The sequence below is a fragment of the Notechis scutatus genome, chromosome 8, assembly GCF_049901735.1.
Source record: "Notechis scutatus isolate UNSWTSFEM ecotype Mainland chromosome 8, rNotScu1.2, whole genome shotgun sequence".
Classification (NCBI taxonomy): domain Eukaryota; kingdom Metazoa; phylum Chordata; class Lepidosauria; order Squamata; family Elapidae; genus Notechis; species Notechis scutatus.
The window spans coordinates 8374946-8395410 of NC_142016.1; the positions used below are offsets into that span (position 1 = coordinate 8374946).

A 20465-nucleotide genomic window follows, 5' to 3' on the forward strand; every position below is an offset into this window, starting at 1 on the left:
TAAAGCATTTTGTATCCTAAAATATTAGTTTTTATAAATCTAGTCATCTGTTTTAAGGCTCTACAAGTCCCACCCCCCCCACCCCCCCACCCTGAACCAATAAGAAACAGCATTTTTGACTGGGGCATTAAAAGGACTGGAAATCTTCTTATTTCACAGTCAGAAGTCTAATATTGCATCTCCTGTCTCTACTGCCCACCCTCCCAGTGATGAAAACCTGTGGGGGGGTTTGTTTTGTTTTTTTTAACTGAAGGACAGATTCCCTCCCACGGTTTCAATATTTTGCATTTGTTTGGTCAGGTAACTGGAAAGCCTGAAAAGCAGAAAGTCTCTCTTGTTTTAATACTACAAAGGTTATGCAGTTCTCCTGCGTTGACCCTGGAAAACAAGGGTTGCTTCCTAGAAATGTTTTGTCCGCGGCCTGCAGTGATCTCTCCATTGGATAACCACAAGGTGCTCCAATGCTTCTTTTTTTTTCTTCTTTCTCTTTCTCTTCTTTCTTTTCTTTCTCTTTTTCTTCCTTTCTTTCCTTCTTTCTTTCTTTCTTTTCTTTCTTTTTTGTATGTCTCCTACCAATCAGAAAGCTTCCTGGAGTGAGGTAAAAATGTTGGGTTTTCAAGCAAAGTACATGGTACGTAAAGTGTCCTGATGAACTTGCACAGCCTTGGCGAGAGCTTGAGGGTCTCGGCCGTTGCTCTGGCCGGAGATGTGACTGCCTTCTCCACTAAAAGGGCAGAGGAAAAGGAATGGGGGGTGGGGGGATTAAAACAGAGCGTTAATTAGGAAAAAGAAAGGCACGAGGATGGCAGATTTCTCTTGGCAAGGAAATCACTGTCAGCCTAAAATGGCACAGCTTTTATTCCCAGGGGACTTTAAGACTCCAACTCCCAGAATTCCCCAGCCAGCATCTTAAAGGTACCGTCGTTGGAAACACTGCTCTAGACAAACTGCACACCTCTGCTAGATTCCTCCTCCATAAGTCTAAGGGCATTAGAGACAAACTAGGGCAGAGGTGTCAAACTCAATTTCATTGAGGGCCGCATCAGGGCTTTGGTTGGCCTCTGGGGGCCGGGCGGGCATGGCTGAGCAGGTAGACGTGGCCAGCTTGACGCCACTCCCCAAACTGCTGGCATGTTTCCTCTTTGCACTGGGTAGACCAGGCCGAAGTGATGCAGGACGGCCTCTGTTTGGCACCCATGAACTAAAAGGACAAACCCTTTTGCAGGCTGGGGGCAGCTTTTCGCCTTTGGACGACATGCTGGGGAATTAGTGTGGAGCGCTGAACAATTCTCTGAGCAGACATGAAGCCTGTCAACTCATAAAATATTTCTATGGTCTTTTTAGAGTTGCCAACAGAAAGGGAGGGGGGAGCAGTGCGGCAGCTCGCAAACCGAAACTGCATTCCATAAATGCTTTCAAAGATCGTAACTAGGTGACTGAAGTTCCTGCCGTGCAAAATTCTAACTGGAGAACATGACTGATGACTCTTGGCTAGGGATGTCTCCCATTGGAGAATATGAATTATGATACATCCAGGGGGTGAGGAGAAAACCAGGATCAAGGGTGACAATGAATGATGTGTCTCAGAGTTGGCTACACCCAGGCAGTGCCGGACAAGTTAACTCCCAATAAATCTTTTTGAAGTTTTGGAAGTTTGACTCAAGACTCATGCGTGAAATGGGGGTAACTGCTGGAATCCTGACAAAGCCTTTATTTAAGTGAAATACAGGTAGTCCTCGACTTACAACAGTTCATTTAATCACTATTTCAAGTTACAACGGCACTGAAAAAAGAGACCTATGACCATTTTTCACATTTATGACCATTGCAGCTTCCCCGTGGTCCCGTGATCAAAATTCAAATGCAATTTGGCAGTTGACTCATATTTATGAGGGTTGCAGTATTCAGGGGTTACGGGGTCCCCTTTTGCGACCTTCTGACGAGCGAAGTCAACGGGGAAGCCAGATTCACTTAACAACCGAGATACTAACTTAATAATTGCAGAGTTTCACTTAACAATTTTGGCAAGGAAGGCCGTAAAAATGGGGCAAAATTCATTTAACAAACATCTCACTTAGCAACAGAAATTTTGGGCTCGGTTGTGGTCGTAAGTCGAGGACTCCCTGTACTGTTAATATAATTTCTTTCCGGAGATACTTAATTCCCCACTTATGGCATCCTCCCTCCCCAGTGTAACTTACAGCTTCCAAGCCAAGATTTAGCTTCAATACCTGTTTGTATTTGAGGTGGCATCGTTGGACGACTTTTTGTTACCAGGCCGAGAGTTACATCAGGCAATAAAAGGTCTTCCAAGAAAATAGCCCAGATCAGAGAAGGCCAGAACCTCTAACTCAGTGATCCCCAACCTTTTTTACGCCGCGGCCCGGTACCGGCATTAGCTGGGCGCCGCCATCTTTTTTTGATGAAAAAGTGCTTCCGGTGAGCTTTCTACCCGGAAAAGCTCACCGGAAGCACTTTTTCATCAAAAAAAGATGGCGGCGCCCAGCAAGCCAGCAGCCCGGTAGGACTTGTTCCACGGACCGGGACCGGTCCGTGGACCGTGGTTGGGGACCCCTGCTCTAACTCACTAGCGCCACCCAGTGGTGGACATTGGACTCTACAAGGAGCATCTTCATTGGGGGGCATCTACTCACCTGTCATGCTCTTTGTCTACAAGATGGTATCGTGCCCGGAACGCCACCAATCGGGCATAGTATGCTGGTGCTGGGATAGAAACAGAGCGTGTACAACGGACGTAGGTGTGGCAAAGCTGGTAGGTGAGAATTTGAAGCTCATCTGCTGTAAACCGGTTATCGTCCCAAAGCACGTAGTAATGGGAGGGTCTGCTGGTGCCCTAGGGGAGAAGGAAGGAAGGAAAAGAGTCGGGAAACATTACCAGCACAACGATAGCAGGATGTTTGGGCGGGAGGTGCGGTAAAAAAAAGTAGGTACAGGCAGTCCTCTACTTATAACGGTTCACTGAATGTCCGTTTGATGTTCCAGCCGATTGAAAAAAGCGACTTATCTTTTTTTTTCACACTTACAACCACTGCAGCAACCCCATCATCGCATGATTCAAATCCAGGCGCTTGGCATCTGACTCATATTTACGTCGATGGCAGGGTCCCAGGGTCACCTGACCATGTTTTTTGCAAACTTCTGGCAAGCAAAGTCAGTTAACGGTCATAAGTCAAGGACAGTCTGTACCCCTCAGAGGTTGGGTGGCCGTCTGAAAGGTCTGAGATTATGGTTAGTTGTTCCGTTCGCTGATTCAGTTGGGCTGTCCTGCCAACCCCCCTCCCCAAAATGTGGCCTTCCATCTCTAGAATTTGCAGTCACGGCAGAGAATGCTGGGAAATGAAGTCCAGCCCACCTGGAAGGAGGCCTGCCTTACCCATCTCTGCCAGGAAGCTGCTAAAAAAAAAAGGTACCTGAATGCCGGCATGACTGCACAGGTAGAAGTCAAACTCAAAAGGGTGAGTAATGTTTGTATCGACAGTAGTTCCTGCTGGTATGTTCCCACTTTTGCCAATCTGCAAGGAGAGAGAAAGGGAGGGAGGGAGGGGGAGAGGTACAGAAAGGGAAGAAGGGGGAGAGGGAGAGAAAGGAGGGAGGGAGGGAGAGAGGGAGGAGAGAAAGGGAGGGAGAGGAGAGAAGGAAGAGAAAGGGAGGAAGGAGAAGAGAGGGAGGGAGAGGGAGAGAAAGGGAGGGAGGGGAGAGAGAGGGAGGAGAGAGAAAGGGAGGGAGAGGAGAGAGGGAGGGAAGGAGGGAGGGAAGGAGAGGGAGAGAGGGAGGGAGAGAGAAGGGAGGGAGGGGAGAGAGAGGGAGGGAGAGGAGAGGAGGGAAAGAGAAAGGGAGGGAAGGAGAGGGAGAGAAAGAGAAAGAGAGGGAGGGAGAGGGAGAGGAAGAGAAAGGGAGGGAGAGAAAGGGAGGAGAGGAGAGAAAGGGAGGGAGAGAGGAAGGGAGTGAAGGAGGGAGAGAGACAGGGAGGGAGAGAGAGAGAGGGAGAGGGAGGGAAAGAGAAAGGGAGGGAAGGAGAGGGGAGAGAAAGAGAAAGAGAGGGAGGGAGAGGAAGAGAAGGGAGGGAGAGAGAAAGGGAGGGAGAGAGGAAGGGAGTGAAGGAGAGAGAGAAAGGAGAGAGAGAGAGGAGGGAGGGGAGAGGGAGGAAAGAGAAAGGGAGGGAAGGAGAGGAGAGAAAGAGAGAGAAGGGAGGGAGAGGAGAGAAAGGGAGGGGAGAGGAGGGAGGAGAGGTAGAGAAGGAGGGAGAGGAAGGGAGTGAAGGAGGAGAGAGAAAGGGAGGGGAGAGAGAGAGAGGGAGGGAGGGGGAGAGGAGGAGAGGGAGAGGAGGGAGAGGGAGAGAGAGAGAGGGAGAGGAGGAGAGAGAGAGAGAGAGAGAGAGAGAGAGAGAGAGAGAGAGAGAGAGAGAGAAACATAGTTAAAGACAATAGCAATGGCAAGGGTACCAGAAAAAAGTGGGACCAGGTTTCCATAAAAATCGCCAAGATCTTTAATTCCACAATTCTGCAGTGCAGTTTGAGTGATAGGGAGTCCTCGGCTTACAACAAATGACCATTCAAAGTTACACCAGCACAGAATAAAAGTAACTTAAAAGTAACATTTTTCATACCTACAAACAGTGGTCATGCGCTAAAAATTTGGATGCTTAGCAACTGACAGTCGCAGTGTCCTGGGGCCACGCGATGCCCTTTTGCAAGTTTCTCCCCAGCAAAGTCAATGGGGAAGCCCGATTCGCTTAAGAACTGCAGTGATTCACTTAACAGCTATGGCAAGAAAAATGGGGGAAAGACTCACTTAAGAACTGTCTTGCTTAGGAACAGAAATTTGGGGGTCGGTTGTGGTCGTAAGCCGAGGGCTGCCTGTGTAGGCGTGCGATTGATTGATTTATCATCATGCATGGCTCTGGGGTAAGGCTTTCCCACGGCTTCTAATGTCTGCTGTCCAGCAACTTCACCTTTCTCCAAATCTGTGTTTCTCAAACGGTTTGACTCAAATGGTTCCTTTCTGGGGCTCAAATCATTTCACTCCTTCCACAAAGACTCCGTTGTTCTACACCAGCACAGCCCGCAACCCCAGACCGGAAGTTCAATTCACATACAAGCCATTACAGATGGCTCCATTATTCTCAGGATACGCTCAAGTCGCCCCTCCCATTCTAGAATCGCGGATTCCTGCCTGCCGCCGAAGCCCTGCAAACCGGAACTCCAAGACAAGTCTTGATGAGCTGTGGTGGCCCAGTGGGTAGAGTGCAGTACTGCAGGCTACTTCTGCTGACTGCCGGAATTTGGCGGTTCGAATCTCGCCAGGCTTAAGGTTGACTCAGCCTTCCATCCTTCCGAGATGGATCAAATGAGGCCCCAGATGGTTGGGGGCAGAATGCTGACTCTGCAAAATACTCAGAGAGGGCTGGAAAGCACTGTGAAGTGGTGTATAAGTCTCAGTGCTATGGCTATTGATGCTCAGATTAAGCTGTCTAAGCAGCCTTTGAATTGTGGAATGTATTTATTTATGTAGAACATTTATACAGGTAGTCCTTGACTTTCAACAGTTCATTTAGTGACCGTTCAGTTATAACGGCAGTGGAAAAAAATGACTTACGATCATTTTTCACACTTATGACCATTGCAACATCCCCACAGTCATGTGATCAATGGAGACCGAGTGGAGCAAGTGGCCAGTTTTAAGTTTCTGGGTGTTACCCTAAAAGATGACCTGACCTGGGGTGCTCACATTGCAGCCCTGGTCAAAAGGGCCCAGCAGAGATTATACTACCTGAGGCTTCTCAGGAAACAACAACTGAATGGAAAACTGCTGGTGACCTTCTACCGCTGCACCATAGAGAGTATCTTAACTTACTGCACCTCTGTATTGTTTGCCAATTGCACAGTGGCAGATAGGACAGCACCCTAGAGGGTTAATGTCATTACCCAGAAGATCATTGGTTGGCCTCTCCCCTCTTTGGAAGAGCTTTATAGCTCCCGCTGCCTTAAAAAAGTTCAAAACGTTCTCAAAGATCCATCTCATCCTGGGAACCCCCTTTTTTTGAACTATTACCATCTGGCAGACAGTACAGGATATAATAAAAACAAGGACAAACAGGCTGAAAAACAGCTTCTATCCCAGGGCAGTAGCTCTTTTGAATTCTACTGTATAGTGCAGTGTTGGTGTCGTGTCGGGGGTTTTCAATTCAATGTGTGATGGGTGAAGGATGTGTGTTTGTGTTTATTTTCATGGTCATGATGTGCACTGAAGATGGTGTTTGATTTCGTTGTAGGAGGTGCAATGACAATAAAGTAAACTAAAATACAGAGACTTGGCAACTGACTCGTATTTATGACAGCTGCCGTGTCCCAGGGTCATGCAATCCCCTTTCGAGAAGCAAAATCAATGGGGAAGCCAGATTCACTTAACAACTGGGCTACTAACGTAACAACTGTGGCGATTCACTTAACAACAGTGACAAGAAAGGTAGCAAAATGGAGCAAAATTCACTTAAACGTTTCGCTTAGCAACAGGAATGTTGGGCTCAATTGTAGTCGTACGTTGAGGGCTACCTAGACAGCTGCCCAGCTCACGGGGACACTGGCAGCTTACTGGAATAAAACCCCAATGCAGAATCCTATAAACCTCCGCCCTCAACACACCACCCATGCCAATCTCTGAGCCTCACCCTCTCATTCTTGTCTGCACAGAAGAGGCGAGTGTGGTGCCTTTTCTGAACCACAATGTAGGTGATGCCCGGCTGGTAATCCTTCTCCAGTTTGATGCAGGCATCCCGGATGGCCAGAAGCTCATAGTGGAGGATCTGAAGGAAGGAAGGAAAATAAACTAACACAAGGAATAGAGAAGACCCTGAGAAGCCCACTTGGGAGCCGTGGTGGGATTCTTGACTCTTGACGAATGTATCTGGGAGAGGGATCTTGGAGTCCTAGTGGACAACCAGCTAAATAGGAGCCAGCAGTGTGCAGCAGCAGCAGCCAAAAAAGCCAATGCAATCCTAAGTTGTATTAACAGAGGGATACAGTCAAGATCAAGGGAAGTACTAATACCACTCTATAAAGCCTTAGTAAGACCACACCTAGAGTACTGCATCCAGTTTTGGTCACCACATTATAAAAAAGATGTTGAGACTCTAGAAAAAGTGCAGAGAAGAGCAACCAGGATGATTAGGGGACTGGAGGCTAAAACAAAGAACGGTTGCAGGAACTGGGCTTGGCTAGTCTAGGGAAGAGAAGGACCAGGGGAGACATGATAGAGGTCTTCCAATATTTGAGGGGCTGCCACAGGGAGGAGGAAGGGGTCAAGCTATTTTCTAAAGCACCTGTAGGCCAGACAAGGAACAATGGATGGAAACTGAACAAGGAGAGATTTAACCTGGAAACAAGGAGAAACTTTCTGAGAGTGAGAACCAATGGAACAGAAGTTGCCCTCGGAAGTTGTGGGAGCGCCATCACTTGAGACTTTCAAGAAGAGACTGGACTGCCATTTGTCAGAAATGGTGTAGGGTCTCCCGCTTGGGCAGGGGGGGGTTGGACTAGATGACCTACAAGGTCCCTTCCAACTCTGATTATCTATTATCTGTTATCGTTTCTTTTATGTACACTGAGAGCATTTCCACCAAGACAAATTCCTTGTGTGTCCAATCACACTTGGCCAATAAAGAAGTCTATTCTATTCAAAAAAAATTACTACCGGTTCTGTGAGCGTGGCTTGGTGGGCACGGCAGGGGAAAGTTACTGCAAAATCCCCATTCCCTCCCCACCCCACTAACCTGCTTTCCAGCTCCGTTCTCCTGTGCAGGGCAACCAAAGAAGACCCAGCCAATCAGCTGGGACTTGGGAGGCAGAGAATAGATGGGGTCAGGACCAGTCAGAAGTGGTATTTGCTGGTTCTCCGAACTACTCAAATTTTCCACTACCGGTTCTCCAGAACTGGTCGGAACCTGCTGAATGCCACCTCTGCTTGGGAGTATTATTTTGTTCGGCCTCCCCAAAAGGACCCAGAACAGACTGTACAGATCAGGGGTGTTCAACCTTGGCAAATTGTGCAGCTCTCGATTGCAAAGAAGCGGATCACTGAAGATTAGAAGTTAGGAAGATCCAGGAAAAACTCAGCTATATAACATGACTATAAATCCTCAACTTACAATTTTCATTTAGTGACCGTTGGAAGTTACAACAGCTCTGGGGAAAAAAAGTTGGCTTATGACCAGTTCTTGCACTTATTAACTTTCCAGCCCTTCCCACAGTCGCAGGATCAAAATTTGGGTGCTTGGCAACTGGCATGTATTTACGACAATTGCAAAAAGGAAAACAAAAGTTGCCGCTGGTTCTTTTAACAAGCAGTGATCTGCTTAACAACTGTGAAAGAAAAGTGATAAAACTAACTGCCTTGCTTAGCAATAGAAATTTGGATCACAATTGCCGTCTCAAGCTGAGGACTACCTGTACGTTGTGCAATGACTATTGGGAGGTGGTGGTCCCACAAGCATCTAAAGCAGGGGTCTCCAACCTTGGCAACTTTTAAGACTTGTGTTTTCAAAAGCTTTTAATTATCCAGAAATCTTTATTATCCCTTTGACTTTTTATTTTCAGCATTAAATGCCTATTGATGTCAAAGTGGATTTTCCCCCAATTTCTTGCTTAAGTCTCTTAGCTGTCAGTATAGGAAAAGGAGAAAAAAAACCAAATCTTTTCCCTTTTCTCTCTCCTTCGCAGCTTAAAAATCTTCTTAGGGAACAATGTTATTGTTTTTTTTTAATTGACCCAGTCAATTCCAGGATACCTTATTTGTTGCTTTTGCTGTTTGACCCAGTCAACCAAAACTTTCTCTTCTTATCTTCCTCCTGCACATTCTTTTCCGGTCGAGTTCTTCTTTGTGGTGGCCATTTCTGACCACTGCTACAACCGCCTTTGGGGAAGGGAGTAATGGCCAGCTGGGGAGGAGAGATGCGGCTCTCCTCAACCCTGCAGGCAGTCTTCCCCCTCTTCACCACCTCTACGGGGTGACTTAGCCCCGAAACCAGCCGGCTCAGGGCGCTTCAGCGGTGAGCACGGATCGAAGTCTCGCAGAGATGAGGTTTCGGTCTGTCGCTGAAGAAGCTCAAACCGGAAGACCGGCAACTTTAAGACTTGTGGACTTCAATTCCCAGAGTTCCTCAGCCAGCTTTGCTCTGGGAGTTGAAGTTCACAAGTCTCGAAGTTGCCAAGGTTGGAGACCCCTGATCTAAAGAAGGGAAGGTGGCTCTACCAACCCAAGGTGAACCAGAGAGCGAACTCCTCTTTCTATGCAGCACCTGATTTTCCAGAAGTGGCAGCAAGGAGAAGTCTTCCTCACCTGTGGCAGCTGTCCCTCAGGCACACCATCCCGGTAGAAGATAATGCGTGTCGGTTTGAAGCGTGTGGACTTGTAGAACTGGATGAGGAGTTCTCGAACCATGTAGGAAAGGTCTTCAATGATTTCCTGGCGTGGCCGCTGTACCCGAACCGTGGCACAGTAGCGGCTTGGGTGCGCATCCATGCTGCCCACCACCTGCCGTCAACAAAGAGGCAATGTCTATGACTGGCTCACGGTGAAAGTGGGAAGCAACAGGTGTTAGGTGGATCTGAAATCTTTATATAGCATTTTTGGGGAAGGGCAGTTTAGGAGGAGGGGAAGACACTGGTTGATATAAAGCACTGAGCTTAAACCATGCTTGAACGTGGATTATTGACTAAACTGCAACTGGTTAGAGTGAAACAATATACTGAAGATGGAGATCAGGAGAAGAACATTAGGGAAACATGAAGTCCCACTCTTGCTTTAATCGTCTTAATAAGGAGGGGAGGGAAGGAGAGGAGGAGAGAAGAGGAGGGGGGGAGAGGGAGAAGGAGGACTCCCAAAATGAGGTCTTCTGCTGAGACCCCGTTTCCACCAGAATTCCAAAGCTGAGCTATCTTTGCTTTGTTCAAGGCCACGACTTTGGAAAAGTGAACTTACAGCTGTTATGGAGGGCTTCTTTCCATCACCAGCTGGTGGATGAGTCACATCAGCTCCCAGGAATATAACCGGCTGCTGAAAAACGGCGGATCTAGAAGCAACATGAAGCAGGAGTTTTTATACAAAGGATCGATTCTAAGATGACTGAGGGTACAAAGATACGACAGGGAGTTTTTGACTGACAACCATTTCTTTAGTGACCATTCAAATTAACAACAGCATCAAAAAAGACCTATTTATGACTAGTCCTCATAGATTTCACGATCAATTTTACAAAGGACTTGGGAGTTTTCCCCAAGCTCAAAAGACGAAGAGAGAACGTAACTAAAGTAGCGAGTAGGGACAAAGCAAGTGGTCTCCCTTCAACCCCGAGCAATACGTACCGCTGATGGGGCACCAAGATATTGTTAATTCCCCCAAGTTTAACATTGATCTTGAGACAGAGGTTGGAAAGAGTCTGGGGGGAAGTCTTCACCACGTTTTTGACCTGCACACACTGAGTGGCCATGCCCAGAAGAGTGTCCCCTACACGCTTCACCTCCGCTGCAGGGAAAGAACAGAGCATCAGAGATCAGGGGCCGTCACAAAAGGACGGTTCTTGTTTAACTTTTTAATACTACAAGTTTGGCCGAAGCAGCTCCCTTTAGGAAAACCTCAGTTAACACGGTGGAGAATAAAGTCAAAGTCCCGTAAGGAATAGAGAAATCTTGAGATGCTCCAAACTTTTTAATACTACAAGTTGGTTAGATTAATGTAGTGTTTTTCAACCTTGGCAACTTTAAGATGGGTGGACTTCAACTGCCAGAATTCCACAGCCAGAACAGGTAAGTAGTAAATAAAGACTACACTTCTCAAATGCTCTTCCTGACCACCCATTCTGATGACATACCGTACACTGGGGTCTTTCCCGGCAGGATGACGATGATGAGCTGGAGTCCTGAATATGTGTTTTTAAGGTGTCGGAACATGGGCTCCACACTGTCAGCACCTTGGGCATATTTACAGAAGCAAGGCTGGCCCTGGATTGGCATCCCTGCATCCTTAGAAATTTTGCGCAGCTGGTCCGTAAAGTTCCTATCCAAAGAAAACAGGAAGTCGGATCAGAAGAGCGTAGATGAATTTTCCACAACTGATATGCCACCACTCAGGAGGAAACAGTTTGGTTATTGCTATAGAAACGGGTAGGGGTTACTATTTGGTATATTTAAAAAGATTAAAATGTGGGGACTTCAATTCCCAGAATTCCCTAGAAGTCCACACATCTTAACCTTACCAAAGTTGAGAGTGAATGTATTGTATCAATATTCCCATACTTTGTGAATTATTTTCCTTTGGGAAGACAGGAAATAAGCTTGTTTCCAGCAAATCATTCTCTATTGAGCTGAACATGATCTAATCCGAGCAGAGACAGATCCTTATCTGGACAACCTACAGTTTCAACCTGGAAGCTTCTATGCATAAGCAATGTGTAAGATTTTGCATATCATCCATAGGGGATGTGTTGTGGCCCCGATTCCCAAGCCTATGCTGTCAGAGGAAGAGGACCTGGAAGATGAGGAGGAGGAACTGGGAATGCCTTCCTCCCCAGGACCTTCCTCCCTGGTAGTGCCTCAGGTTCCATCAGACAACCGAGAGGAACAGCCTGAGATTAATCAGGAGGAAGGCATATCGGAGCAGCCCCTGATGACAGGGAGTAAAGAGGAAGAGTGTTGGCTCGATCCTAAGCAGCGTCATAGGGAGAAACGTGAGCAGCAACGTAGGAGGTGTGGGAGGGTCAGAGAGTGAGCTGAGTCATTGAGCCACACCCCACAGGGGATAAAAGTGGGAGTGTTTTCTCCTGAAACTTTGTACGGGACAAAGTTTAACCTTACTTCAGATTTTCTTTGTGGACTGCCTTGTGATTTTCTGTGAGTAAAATTTTATTTGCTATCAGTTCGGACTTGGCAGGCAGGACGTGGTGGAATTCCAAGAATACTATCAGTTCCAAAGAATTAACTCTGTGAAGTCCGAGCCAGCTTGCCTGCCTGTGTTTGTGTGTGTGTGTGTGTGTGTACTCTTTCATCTTTTCGGAAAGAGGAAAGGCGAGACTGAACATTTTTGTCCCGTACCTGACTTAAACCATCTTTTACCTAAGATGGACCACCAGCAGCAGTTTCAATAACAGCTGCAAGATGAAAATCAAACTCTACAACAGCAAGTGGCTCAATTAACAGCCCAACTTGCTTTGCTGCAGGCTCATGCAGCTCCTCCTACCCCTCCCCATCGGAAATGCCCGGTGGCTGTGCCAGATAAGTTTTCTGGGCAGCCTGAGATGTTCCCGGCTTTCATGGGACAGTGCCAGTTATTTATGGGTATGAGGCCAGAGGATTTCCCAGATGACCGGGCTCGGGTGGGGTTTGTGATAAGCCTCCTTTCTGGCTCAGCCGCCAGATGGACCATACCTCTGTTGCTCAAGAACAGCCCATTAACTAATTACCAGGGTTTTTAGCAACACATGCGCCACATGTATGAAGTCCCCATACGAGTGCAGACGGCAGCCAGGCGTCTTAAGGACCTTCGTCAAGGGAGGCGCCCCTGCAAGAGTTTATTTCTGAATTTCAACTTTTGTGCCTGGACTCCAACTGGAATGACGCAGCGTTAATGGATGCCTTACAGGATGGCCTGTCAGATGAACTGCAGGACGAGTTAGTTCGAGTGGAAGCGGCCCCGACCCTCGACGCTCTGGTGGTGCAATGCTTGCGCATCGACGCACATCTCCAACGGTGAAAGAACCGTCGCACCGTCCAGGAGCAGCCATCTGCATCTGTACCACAGCGCCCTGTGCTAACAGTGCCCCGGGTCACCCAATGTGTCGTGGCAATGGCCCGTACAACTGCCCATTTGTTCTTGCAGCATGTTTTTCGGCTCCATGGTTTGCCAGACAGGGTAGTTTCTGACCGCGGTGTACAATTTACAGCCCAATTTTGGAAAAGCTTGATGACCGCGTTACAGGTGCAGGTGTGCTTGTCATCGGCGCACCATCCAGAGACTGATGGGGGGACGGAGAAGATCATTGGCATTCTTGAGCAATACTTGCGTTGTTTTGTAAACCAATGGCAGAACAACTGGGCTGATTATCTCCCTCTGGCGGAGTTTGCATTCAACAACTCCCAGCACACCTCCACCCAAATGACAACATTTTACGCAAATGTGGGGTACCATCCGCGGTTCTTCCCTTTGACACTATCAGATTCCCCTGTTACCGAGACCCGGGAATTCCTTTCGGAACTTCACTCAGTTCAGCAGTTAGTTCGGCAGCAACTGATACAGGCCAAGGAAGATTACAAGTGGTTCGCAGATCGCTCTCGACGGGCAACGCCTCCGCTGGCTGTAGGAGACCGTGTGTGGTTATCCACAAAACATCTTCAGGTCAACCGCCTGATAAAGAAGCTGGACCATCGGTTTATCGGCCCATTTCCCATCGAGGCGGTCATCAACCCCGTAGCCTATCGACTGACTCTACCGCGCTCCATGCGAATTCATCCAGTTTTCCACTGTTCCCTTTTGGTCCCTGACGCCCCTTCGTGTTATCTCCAACGTCCCACAGCTGTTGATCCACCACATGCGCCCGGTGAAGATGGCGCAGTAGAAGGCAAGGTGGCTAGCATTAGGGATTCCTGCTGGCTGAAAGGGCGGTTCCAGTATTTGATCGAGAGGCAGGGGGATGGGCCGGAGGCCCTCTCCTGGGTGAATGCTTCCATGATCCATGCCCCGGACCTTATACAGATGTTCCATGACCATTTCCCCTTGCGACCACATCCTGACTGTCAGACTCGGGGGAAGGGCCCTGCGGTGGGGGATAGTGTTGTGGCCCCGATTCCTGAGCCTATGCTGTCAGAGGAAGAGGACCTGGAAGATGAGGAGTAGGAACTGGGAGGAACTGGGAATGCCTTCCTCTCAAGGAGCTTCCTCCCTGGTAATGCCTCAGGTTCCAGCAGACAACCGAAAGGAACAGCCTGAGATTAATCAGGAGGAAGGCATATCGGACCAGCCCCTGACAGGAAGTAAAGAGGAAGAGTGTTGGCTCAATCCTAAGCAGCGTCGTAGGGAGAAACGTGAGCAGCAACGTAGGAGGTGTGGGAGGGTCAGAGTCATTGAGCCACACCCCACAGGGGATAAAAGTGGGTGTGTTTTCTCCTGAAACTTTGTTCAGGACAAAGTTTAACCTTACTTCAGATTTTCTTTGTGGACTGCCTTGTGATTTTCTGTGAGTAAAATTTTATTTGCTATCAGTTCAGACTTGGCAGGCAGGACGTGGTGGAATGCCAAGAATATTATCAGTTCTAAAGAATTAACTCTGTGAAGTCCGAGCCAGCTTGCCTGCCTGTATTTGTGTGGGTGTGTACTCTTTCATCTTTTCTGAAAGAGGAAAGGCAAGACAGAACAGGGTGTCTTTAAATCTCAAAAAAATGATGAAAATCAGTAAACCTTTAATTTTACAACTGTTTTCGTGTGGAATCTTGGATATCCCGTGTAAGAACCCAGCCATCTTGCCACGTTTGACATTCCAGCCAGCAAGAACTGTAATTCTCCCCCCACCCACCCAAGCTATTACAAAGGAATTATTCCTTGGTGTTCTCGCTGGTTTTTTTGCTGATGTTTCACTACCCCACTAGGTTACATTATTAGCACTGATGATGTTACCTAGTTGGGTAATGAAACACCTGCAAGAAAAACATCCAAGCTCAGAGAGCACCAGGACCTTTCATTTTAACCCTGAGCTACAAATATTATCTTCTATTGCAACTACTATTTTGTTTAATGCTGGGCACCAGGGCATATTTGAGAGTTAAATTGCTTCCAGATACTCTGTTGTGGCTGACACCCTTGCCCTATTTTTATGCAACCGCAACCTGCCTCTTTTAACCAGCAGTTATCTACCCAGTTTTTCAAAACAGGGTGTGTTCCAGGCCTGGCTTGAGCTGACGAGGTCAACTCCTTCTGCTCCTTCTAGGAGCTCCTTCATTTCTTCCCCCTTCCCACGCACTCCCACTCACTCACTTCAGCACTTCTTCTCTGCACTGCTTCTGAGGGGCAAAGCAGGCGATGGCCCACACTTTGATCTCGATCCCATTGTAGAACTGCTTCCCTCGCATATCCCAGACCCCCTGATTGGGCGTGGCGATGGCGCGGTTCTGTGGGAGGAAAATGCTTTAAAAATAAAAAAAAGAACTGTAGGAGAAGGAGTGGCAGAGCCTGGGGCGGCAACCAAGAGAGGAATCAGGCTGGAGTCATCATGTTGCCACAAGTGATCCAAAGTCCAGCCCCCCCCCCTTGAATTCTGCTGGCTCCTATCTAGCCCCAATTTAGTTGGCTGACTAGATTCTTGTATATAGACTTGAGCAAAGAATCTTATCTGTAACTTATTGTGTGATCCTATTCCTTTCTGCCTGACAAAATCCATAGCTCAAAGATTTTGGCTTGTGGGGAGGGATAGCTGGCCTTCTAGGGTTGTGGGCATTCCTTTAGTGAGATTTTCAAAAATGGACTACACAAGCATTTGACTGGGATAGCCTAAGTCTGCCTTATTCTGTCTTGACTAAGCAGACCCAGTAGTGGGCTGCGGCATGGAGCTTGGAGACCCCTGGAATAGAAAACCTCCGAGATCCCTTCCAGTCCTACGATTCTATGATTTGCTAGGGAAGAATTTTTTTTTTAAAAAAAAGATGCTTCTAGAGAAATAGAAGGGACGTGGGGGCTCAGTGGCTAAGACGCTGAGCTTGTCGATCAGAAAGGTCAGCAGTTTGGCAGTTCGAAATCCCTAGCGCCGCGTAATGGAGTGAACTCCCATTACTTGTCCCAGCTTCTGCCAACCTAGCAGTTCGAAAGCATGTAAAAATGCAAGTAGAAAAATAGGGAGCCCTTTGCACCTTCGGCGTTTAGTCATGCTGGCCACATGACCACGGAGACGTCTTCGGACAGCGCTGGCTCTTTGGCTTTGTAATGGAGATGGACACCGACCCACAAAGCCAGAAACGACTAGCGTGTATGTGCGAGGGGAACCTTTACCTTAAGAGAAATAGAAACTTCTTTCCCTTCTGTTAACTTTTCTAAGATCACAGAGGTCTCCAAAGTTGGCAACTTTAAGACATGTGGACTTCAACTCCCAGAATTCTCCAGCCAGCTATGCTGGGAGTTGAAGTCCACAAGTCTTAAAGTTGCCAAGTTTGGGGACCCCTGGCTAAGGGTCTCAGAAAGCTACCTGCTACTCCAAGTTTCTGAAGGATGGATTGATATGAGTTAACAAATAAACATCTCAGGCTCCAGTAGTGCTTGTGAATAAAAGCAGCCCAGAGGGTTCCTTACTACTCACCCGGCCTCCATATTGTAAAATCGGGGCTGGCAAGACCCTCCCAGTCACTTCAGTCATGTCATCTTTCACTTTTATGCCAAACTCTTGTATGTATGGGTCCAGGTTATAACTGGCATTTTTCATCTACAAGACAAAGGGAGGTTGAAGTTTTCAAACAAGAAAGTCTTCTCTAGGGCAGTATTTCTCAATTTTGGAACTTTAGGATGGGTGGACTTCAACTCCCACAATTCCCCAGCCAGCCATGTTGGCTGAGGAATTGTGGGGAGTTGAAGTCCACCTATGTTAAAGTTGCCAGGTTTGACTGGTAATAAGTCACTTTTTCAGCAGCATGGTAATTTTGAACAGCAGTTACGTGAATAGTTCTAAAATGCGGACCACATGTACACTGAAGTGTACACAGCTGGTATGTTATTAGCCAGAGCCAAGAATGAAACTCCTGCACTCTCTTCCTTCTGAATTCAGGCATGATATTCCCCTCTGAAAAAAAAATTGGGGCCGGCCAAAAGAGACCCCCCACCGCGCGCCAAGAAATCGCTGCCCAGCTCCCTTTTCCTGCCGCTCAGCGGCCTCGCCACCGCCCGCCCGCCCGGGCTCCGCTCGCACCACCCGCCCGCCCGGGCTCCGCCGCACCCGCCCGCCTGGGCTCCGCTCGCACCGCCCGCCTGGGCTCCGCTCAGGTATCTGGCTGGGGCTGTCAGGAGTTGCTACCGCCGGCGCGGCTCGCGCGCCCAGTCCCGCGTTGCCTCGGGAAGGGAAAAGCAAAACCAGGAGCCGCTGCTGCCGTTGCAAAGCGCCGCCGCGGCTCTTCCTTTTTGCCTTTCCCTTCCTGAGGCAACGTGGGACTGGAGCCACGCAGAGCCGCGCCAGCGGTAGCAACTCCTGACTCGGGCCTCCGAGGGGAGGGGAAGGAGGAGAAGAAGGGGGGGAAAGGGGGGGGCGATTCCCCAAAAAATCGGAATTCCGATTTTAATCGGAAGAATATCATGTCTGTGAATTACAGCAGCACACAGCTCTGAGCTTCCTACCAACCTCAGGCTAACACAAAAAAGGTGACCTCCCATTCTTGCATGGTTCCGACGAAAGGAAGTGGTACTTACCAAGCGGCTAATTTCTTCTTGCCTGTCAGGAGCAGACCGTGCTGTAGCTTTGATCATGGTAGACGTCTGATTGTCCGTTAGTTTTTTGATGCACCGCTGGCCAGCCACAATGTTACACACCTGGAAAAATGGGTAAGGAGGAGGCAGGTATTTGTTTAAAGCGACCACCTTTCCTTGAACTCAAAAGGGGATGAAAACAATGATGATTTCGGGTTTTGTGTATCGTCCAGACCCTGCTTTGAGGAAAACAAAACTTGTTGGGACAACGCATCACATTAAGAGTTGATTTGCTTAGTTTCACTTTGCTGGACATGCTCCTGTTCCCGAAGCCCACACAGCGAACTCAGCTACAAATTAGGGTTTACAAACCACGAAGATTAGATTCACACAACATGCTGAGCCAAAATCCAACATGTTGCATGATAGCGTAGAGTTAGCTAGTTCCAGAAAGCATCACTCTCCCACACAACCACTTTGACAAGATCATCAGCAGCAATAAAAATACTAATAGAACATTCTGATTTATGTACTCACTTGCATTTTTGTATTACTTCAATTATTATTGTATTTTTATCTCCTGTATTTCATTCATTCTTATTGCTTGTTATAGATCTTATATTTGCATTTCCAAATAGACACGTATGTGTTTTCATATTCACCTTTTAATATATATCACTGCTTAGTGACCATATTGCTGCATAAAGTTATTTGATACTAATAGGGAGCAATCATTATAGACAGAAATCTTGCGAAACTAAAGCAACTACCTGTATCATTAAAGACTTTGAGAACTTCTAAGGAGGAGCTGTCTTGACGTTCTTCCTCCCAATCAAACTATCTAAACTTTGCTATCTCTTGTCTCTGGAGATTCTCAGCCATCCAGGTCATGGTTGTCCCAAAGGTGCTTCTTCAAACAACAACTGGACTTTCTTTGTTTTTCCCTGAAGACATTTTGCTTCTCATCCAAGAAGCTTCTTCAGTTCTGAATCAAAAAAGCTTCTTGCATGAGGAGTGAAACGTCTTCAAGGAAAAATAAAGACAGGCCAGTTTGTCTTTTGAAAAAGCACCTTTGGGACTTGCTTCTCTGGAATGCAGCCCCTGTCAGCCTTCAAGATCTTCCTCCTTTCCTTTGCTTCTTTTTGGCTGTCATGAGTAACGGGGGTGGTGGAAGGGGAAAACGTGAGGGAAGTATGGGACGTGAGCTGAAAGTGTTACTAACTGATATTGTATAAACTGGAGACGGTTTCTAATTCCTGCTTAGCTTTCTCTTCTCTGCACAACTGCAAACCTTTATCTGAGTAAGCCAAGGTCAACTAATCATAACCACCTGGAGATGTCCACATGATGAGGTTCACAACTTTTATTTGGAAGAACCGTTTGAACTATTGGGGGTGGGAACATTTCACTCCCTTGATATATGTGATGTACGTGCCTATTTCCCCAGATTCAGAATTTTCTTGTTGCTACCACTTGACTTCCAGTAAAAGATACCTTTTCTCTAATTACAAGAGCCTAAGTATTTCTTTCTTGGATTTTGAACGGAGCACCAGCTGACATTATTCTGAATCTCTAATTACAAATTAGAGAATCTCTCATTCTCTCTTGGGAATCCAGACTACATTCCACCACATGAAGACAGAAGGGGTCAGAGCAAAGAACAGAGTAATGACTGCATTAGTAGGTTCTGTACGGGGATTACCCTCCATGATCCCTGCACAGAACTACCACCAGCCCAGCCCCAGGGCACATGCTTTTTTTTTACCTCCAGAGGCAAATAGGTGTGTTTTTGCTCTTGGCCGACTTGAAGACAGGGCAGGTGGGGGTACTTCAGCTGCAGGTTGTACTTCTGTTTGAAGTATTGTGCAACGGTGCATTCCACGGTTTGTCCGCTCTCCAGCTGCAAGGGGAACCTGTACAAAGAGAACCAGAGCAACCTTAGAGACCCAATGCCCACAGACGAAAAAAGATTCAGCTTCACTCCTCAGAGGGCTCCAGACAAACACCCCCAGGACAGAGGACCCAATCTTTTGCGCACTTCTATGGAGAGGTTTTCCGTGGACCGAAGGGGGCATAGTTTTGCTTGCTGCTTGCATCCCACAGATGGGTCTTTGCTTGTTTGTGCAGGCTGGTTGCTGGCATGCCACAGACTGACACCCGTCCACGGACTGGAGGGTTGGGGAACCCCTGCACCAGGGCATCCAAAGGACAAAACCTGTATTGCATTATCACAACACAAGCTCACCTTACAAAATGGCACGCACGAGTGTAAAAGGCAGAGTTTGTGTTCTTGGTACAGGTAGTCCTCGTTAAGCAACTGCCTCGGATAGTGACCGTCTGCAGTTATGACAGTGATAAAAAAAAACTTTGCCACCGACATCTGCATTTATGACCTTCGCGGATCCATAAAGCAAAGCAAAGCTAAAGGAAGGTTATAAGCACAGTTGTGGTTTCATGTTCACTTTGCTGAACAACTGACCTGCTGGTCCCAACTGTGGTCACTAAACGAGGACTACCTGCCTATGTTTCTTCACTCTACTGCTCCTGCCTTACGTTTGGTGACTAGCTGGACGCCGAGTGACATTACAGACGCGGTATTTCCTCTTCATTTGTCCACAGTGAGTAACTTCCACTTTCAAACCTAGTGAAAGAGAAGATTAAGTTTACAAGGAATTATAGTTTTGGTTTCATTCAAAGCTGCCTCCTACCTCCATTCTATTTTAGTTATTCCATTTTAGTTCATAAGATTCTCCATTAAAATTACAACCCAGTGAGCATTTAATGAATAGAAGTTGTAAAGTTCTGATTTCAACAATTACAAACACTTATTCTATTCAGAGATCCATTCTTGCACAACTCTGAAATTACAAGTTTTTTTTTAATCAGAATACTTCACAAAAGAACGATTCCTTAATCATGTTTATATTCAACATATTTTCCTCAGTACCCAATTTAGGCAATTATTATTACATGCACTAAAACTGGAATATGACAGCAAAGTTATCAGAAAGTGGTGGGATTCC

The 20465-nt window shown here is 47.2% G+C and overlaps 1 protein-coding gene across 2 annotated transcripts in view; it reads right to left on the bottom strand.

Annotated features, from left to right (window-relative positions):
• Window positions 1-465: 465 nt before the first annotated feature.
• Window positions 466-20465, bottom strand: part of LOC113420658 (protein argonaute-1) — a 79843-nt gene continuing 59843 nt past the window's right edge. For both annotated transcript variants that reach the window (XM_087970564.1, XM_087970565.1), the window contains exons 7-19: window positions 19996-20083; window positions 19208-19355; window positions 17446-17565; window positions 16349-16471; window positions 15037-15170; window positions 10886-11070; window positions 10380-10539; window positions 9997-10087; window positions 9355-9549; window positions 6689-6823; window positions 3432-3533; window positions 2655-2854; window positions 466-724 (exon numbers count right to left, since the gene is read on the bottom strand). In XM_087970564.1, the coding sequence (XP_087826690.1) occupies window positions 616-724; window positions 2655-2854; window positions 3432-3533; window positions 6689-6823; window positions 9355-9549; window positions 9997-10087; window positions 10380-10539; window positions 10886-11070; window positions 15037-15170; window positions 16349-16471; window positions 17446-17565; window positions 19208-19355; window positions 19996-20083 (1790 nt within the window). In that variant the 3' untranslated portion in view covers window positions 466-615. The remainder of the gene's footprint in view (window positions 725-2654; window positions 2855-3431; window positions 3534-6688; window positions 6824-9354; window positions 9550-9996; window positions 10088-10379; window positions 10540-10885; window positions 11071-15036; window positions 15171-16348; window positions 16472-17445; window positions 17566-19207; window positions 19356-19995; window positions 20084-20465) is intronic.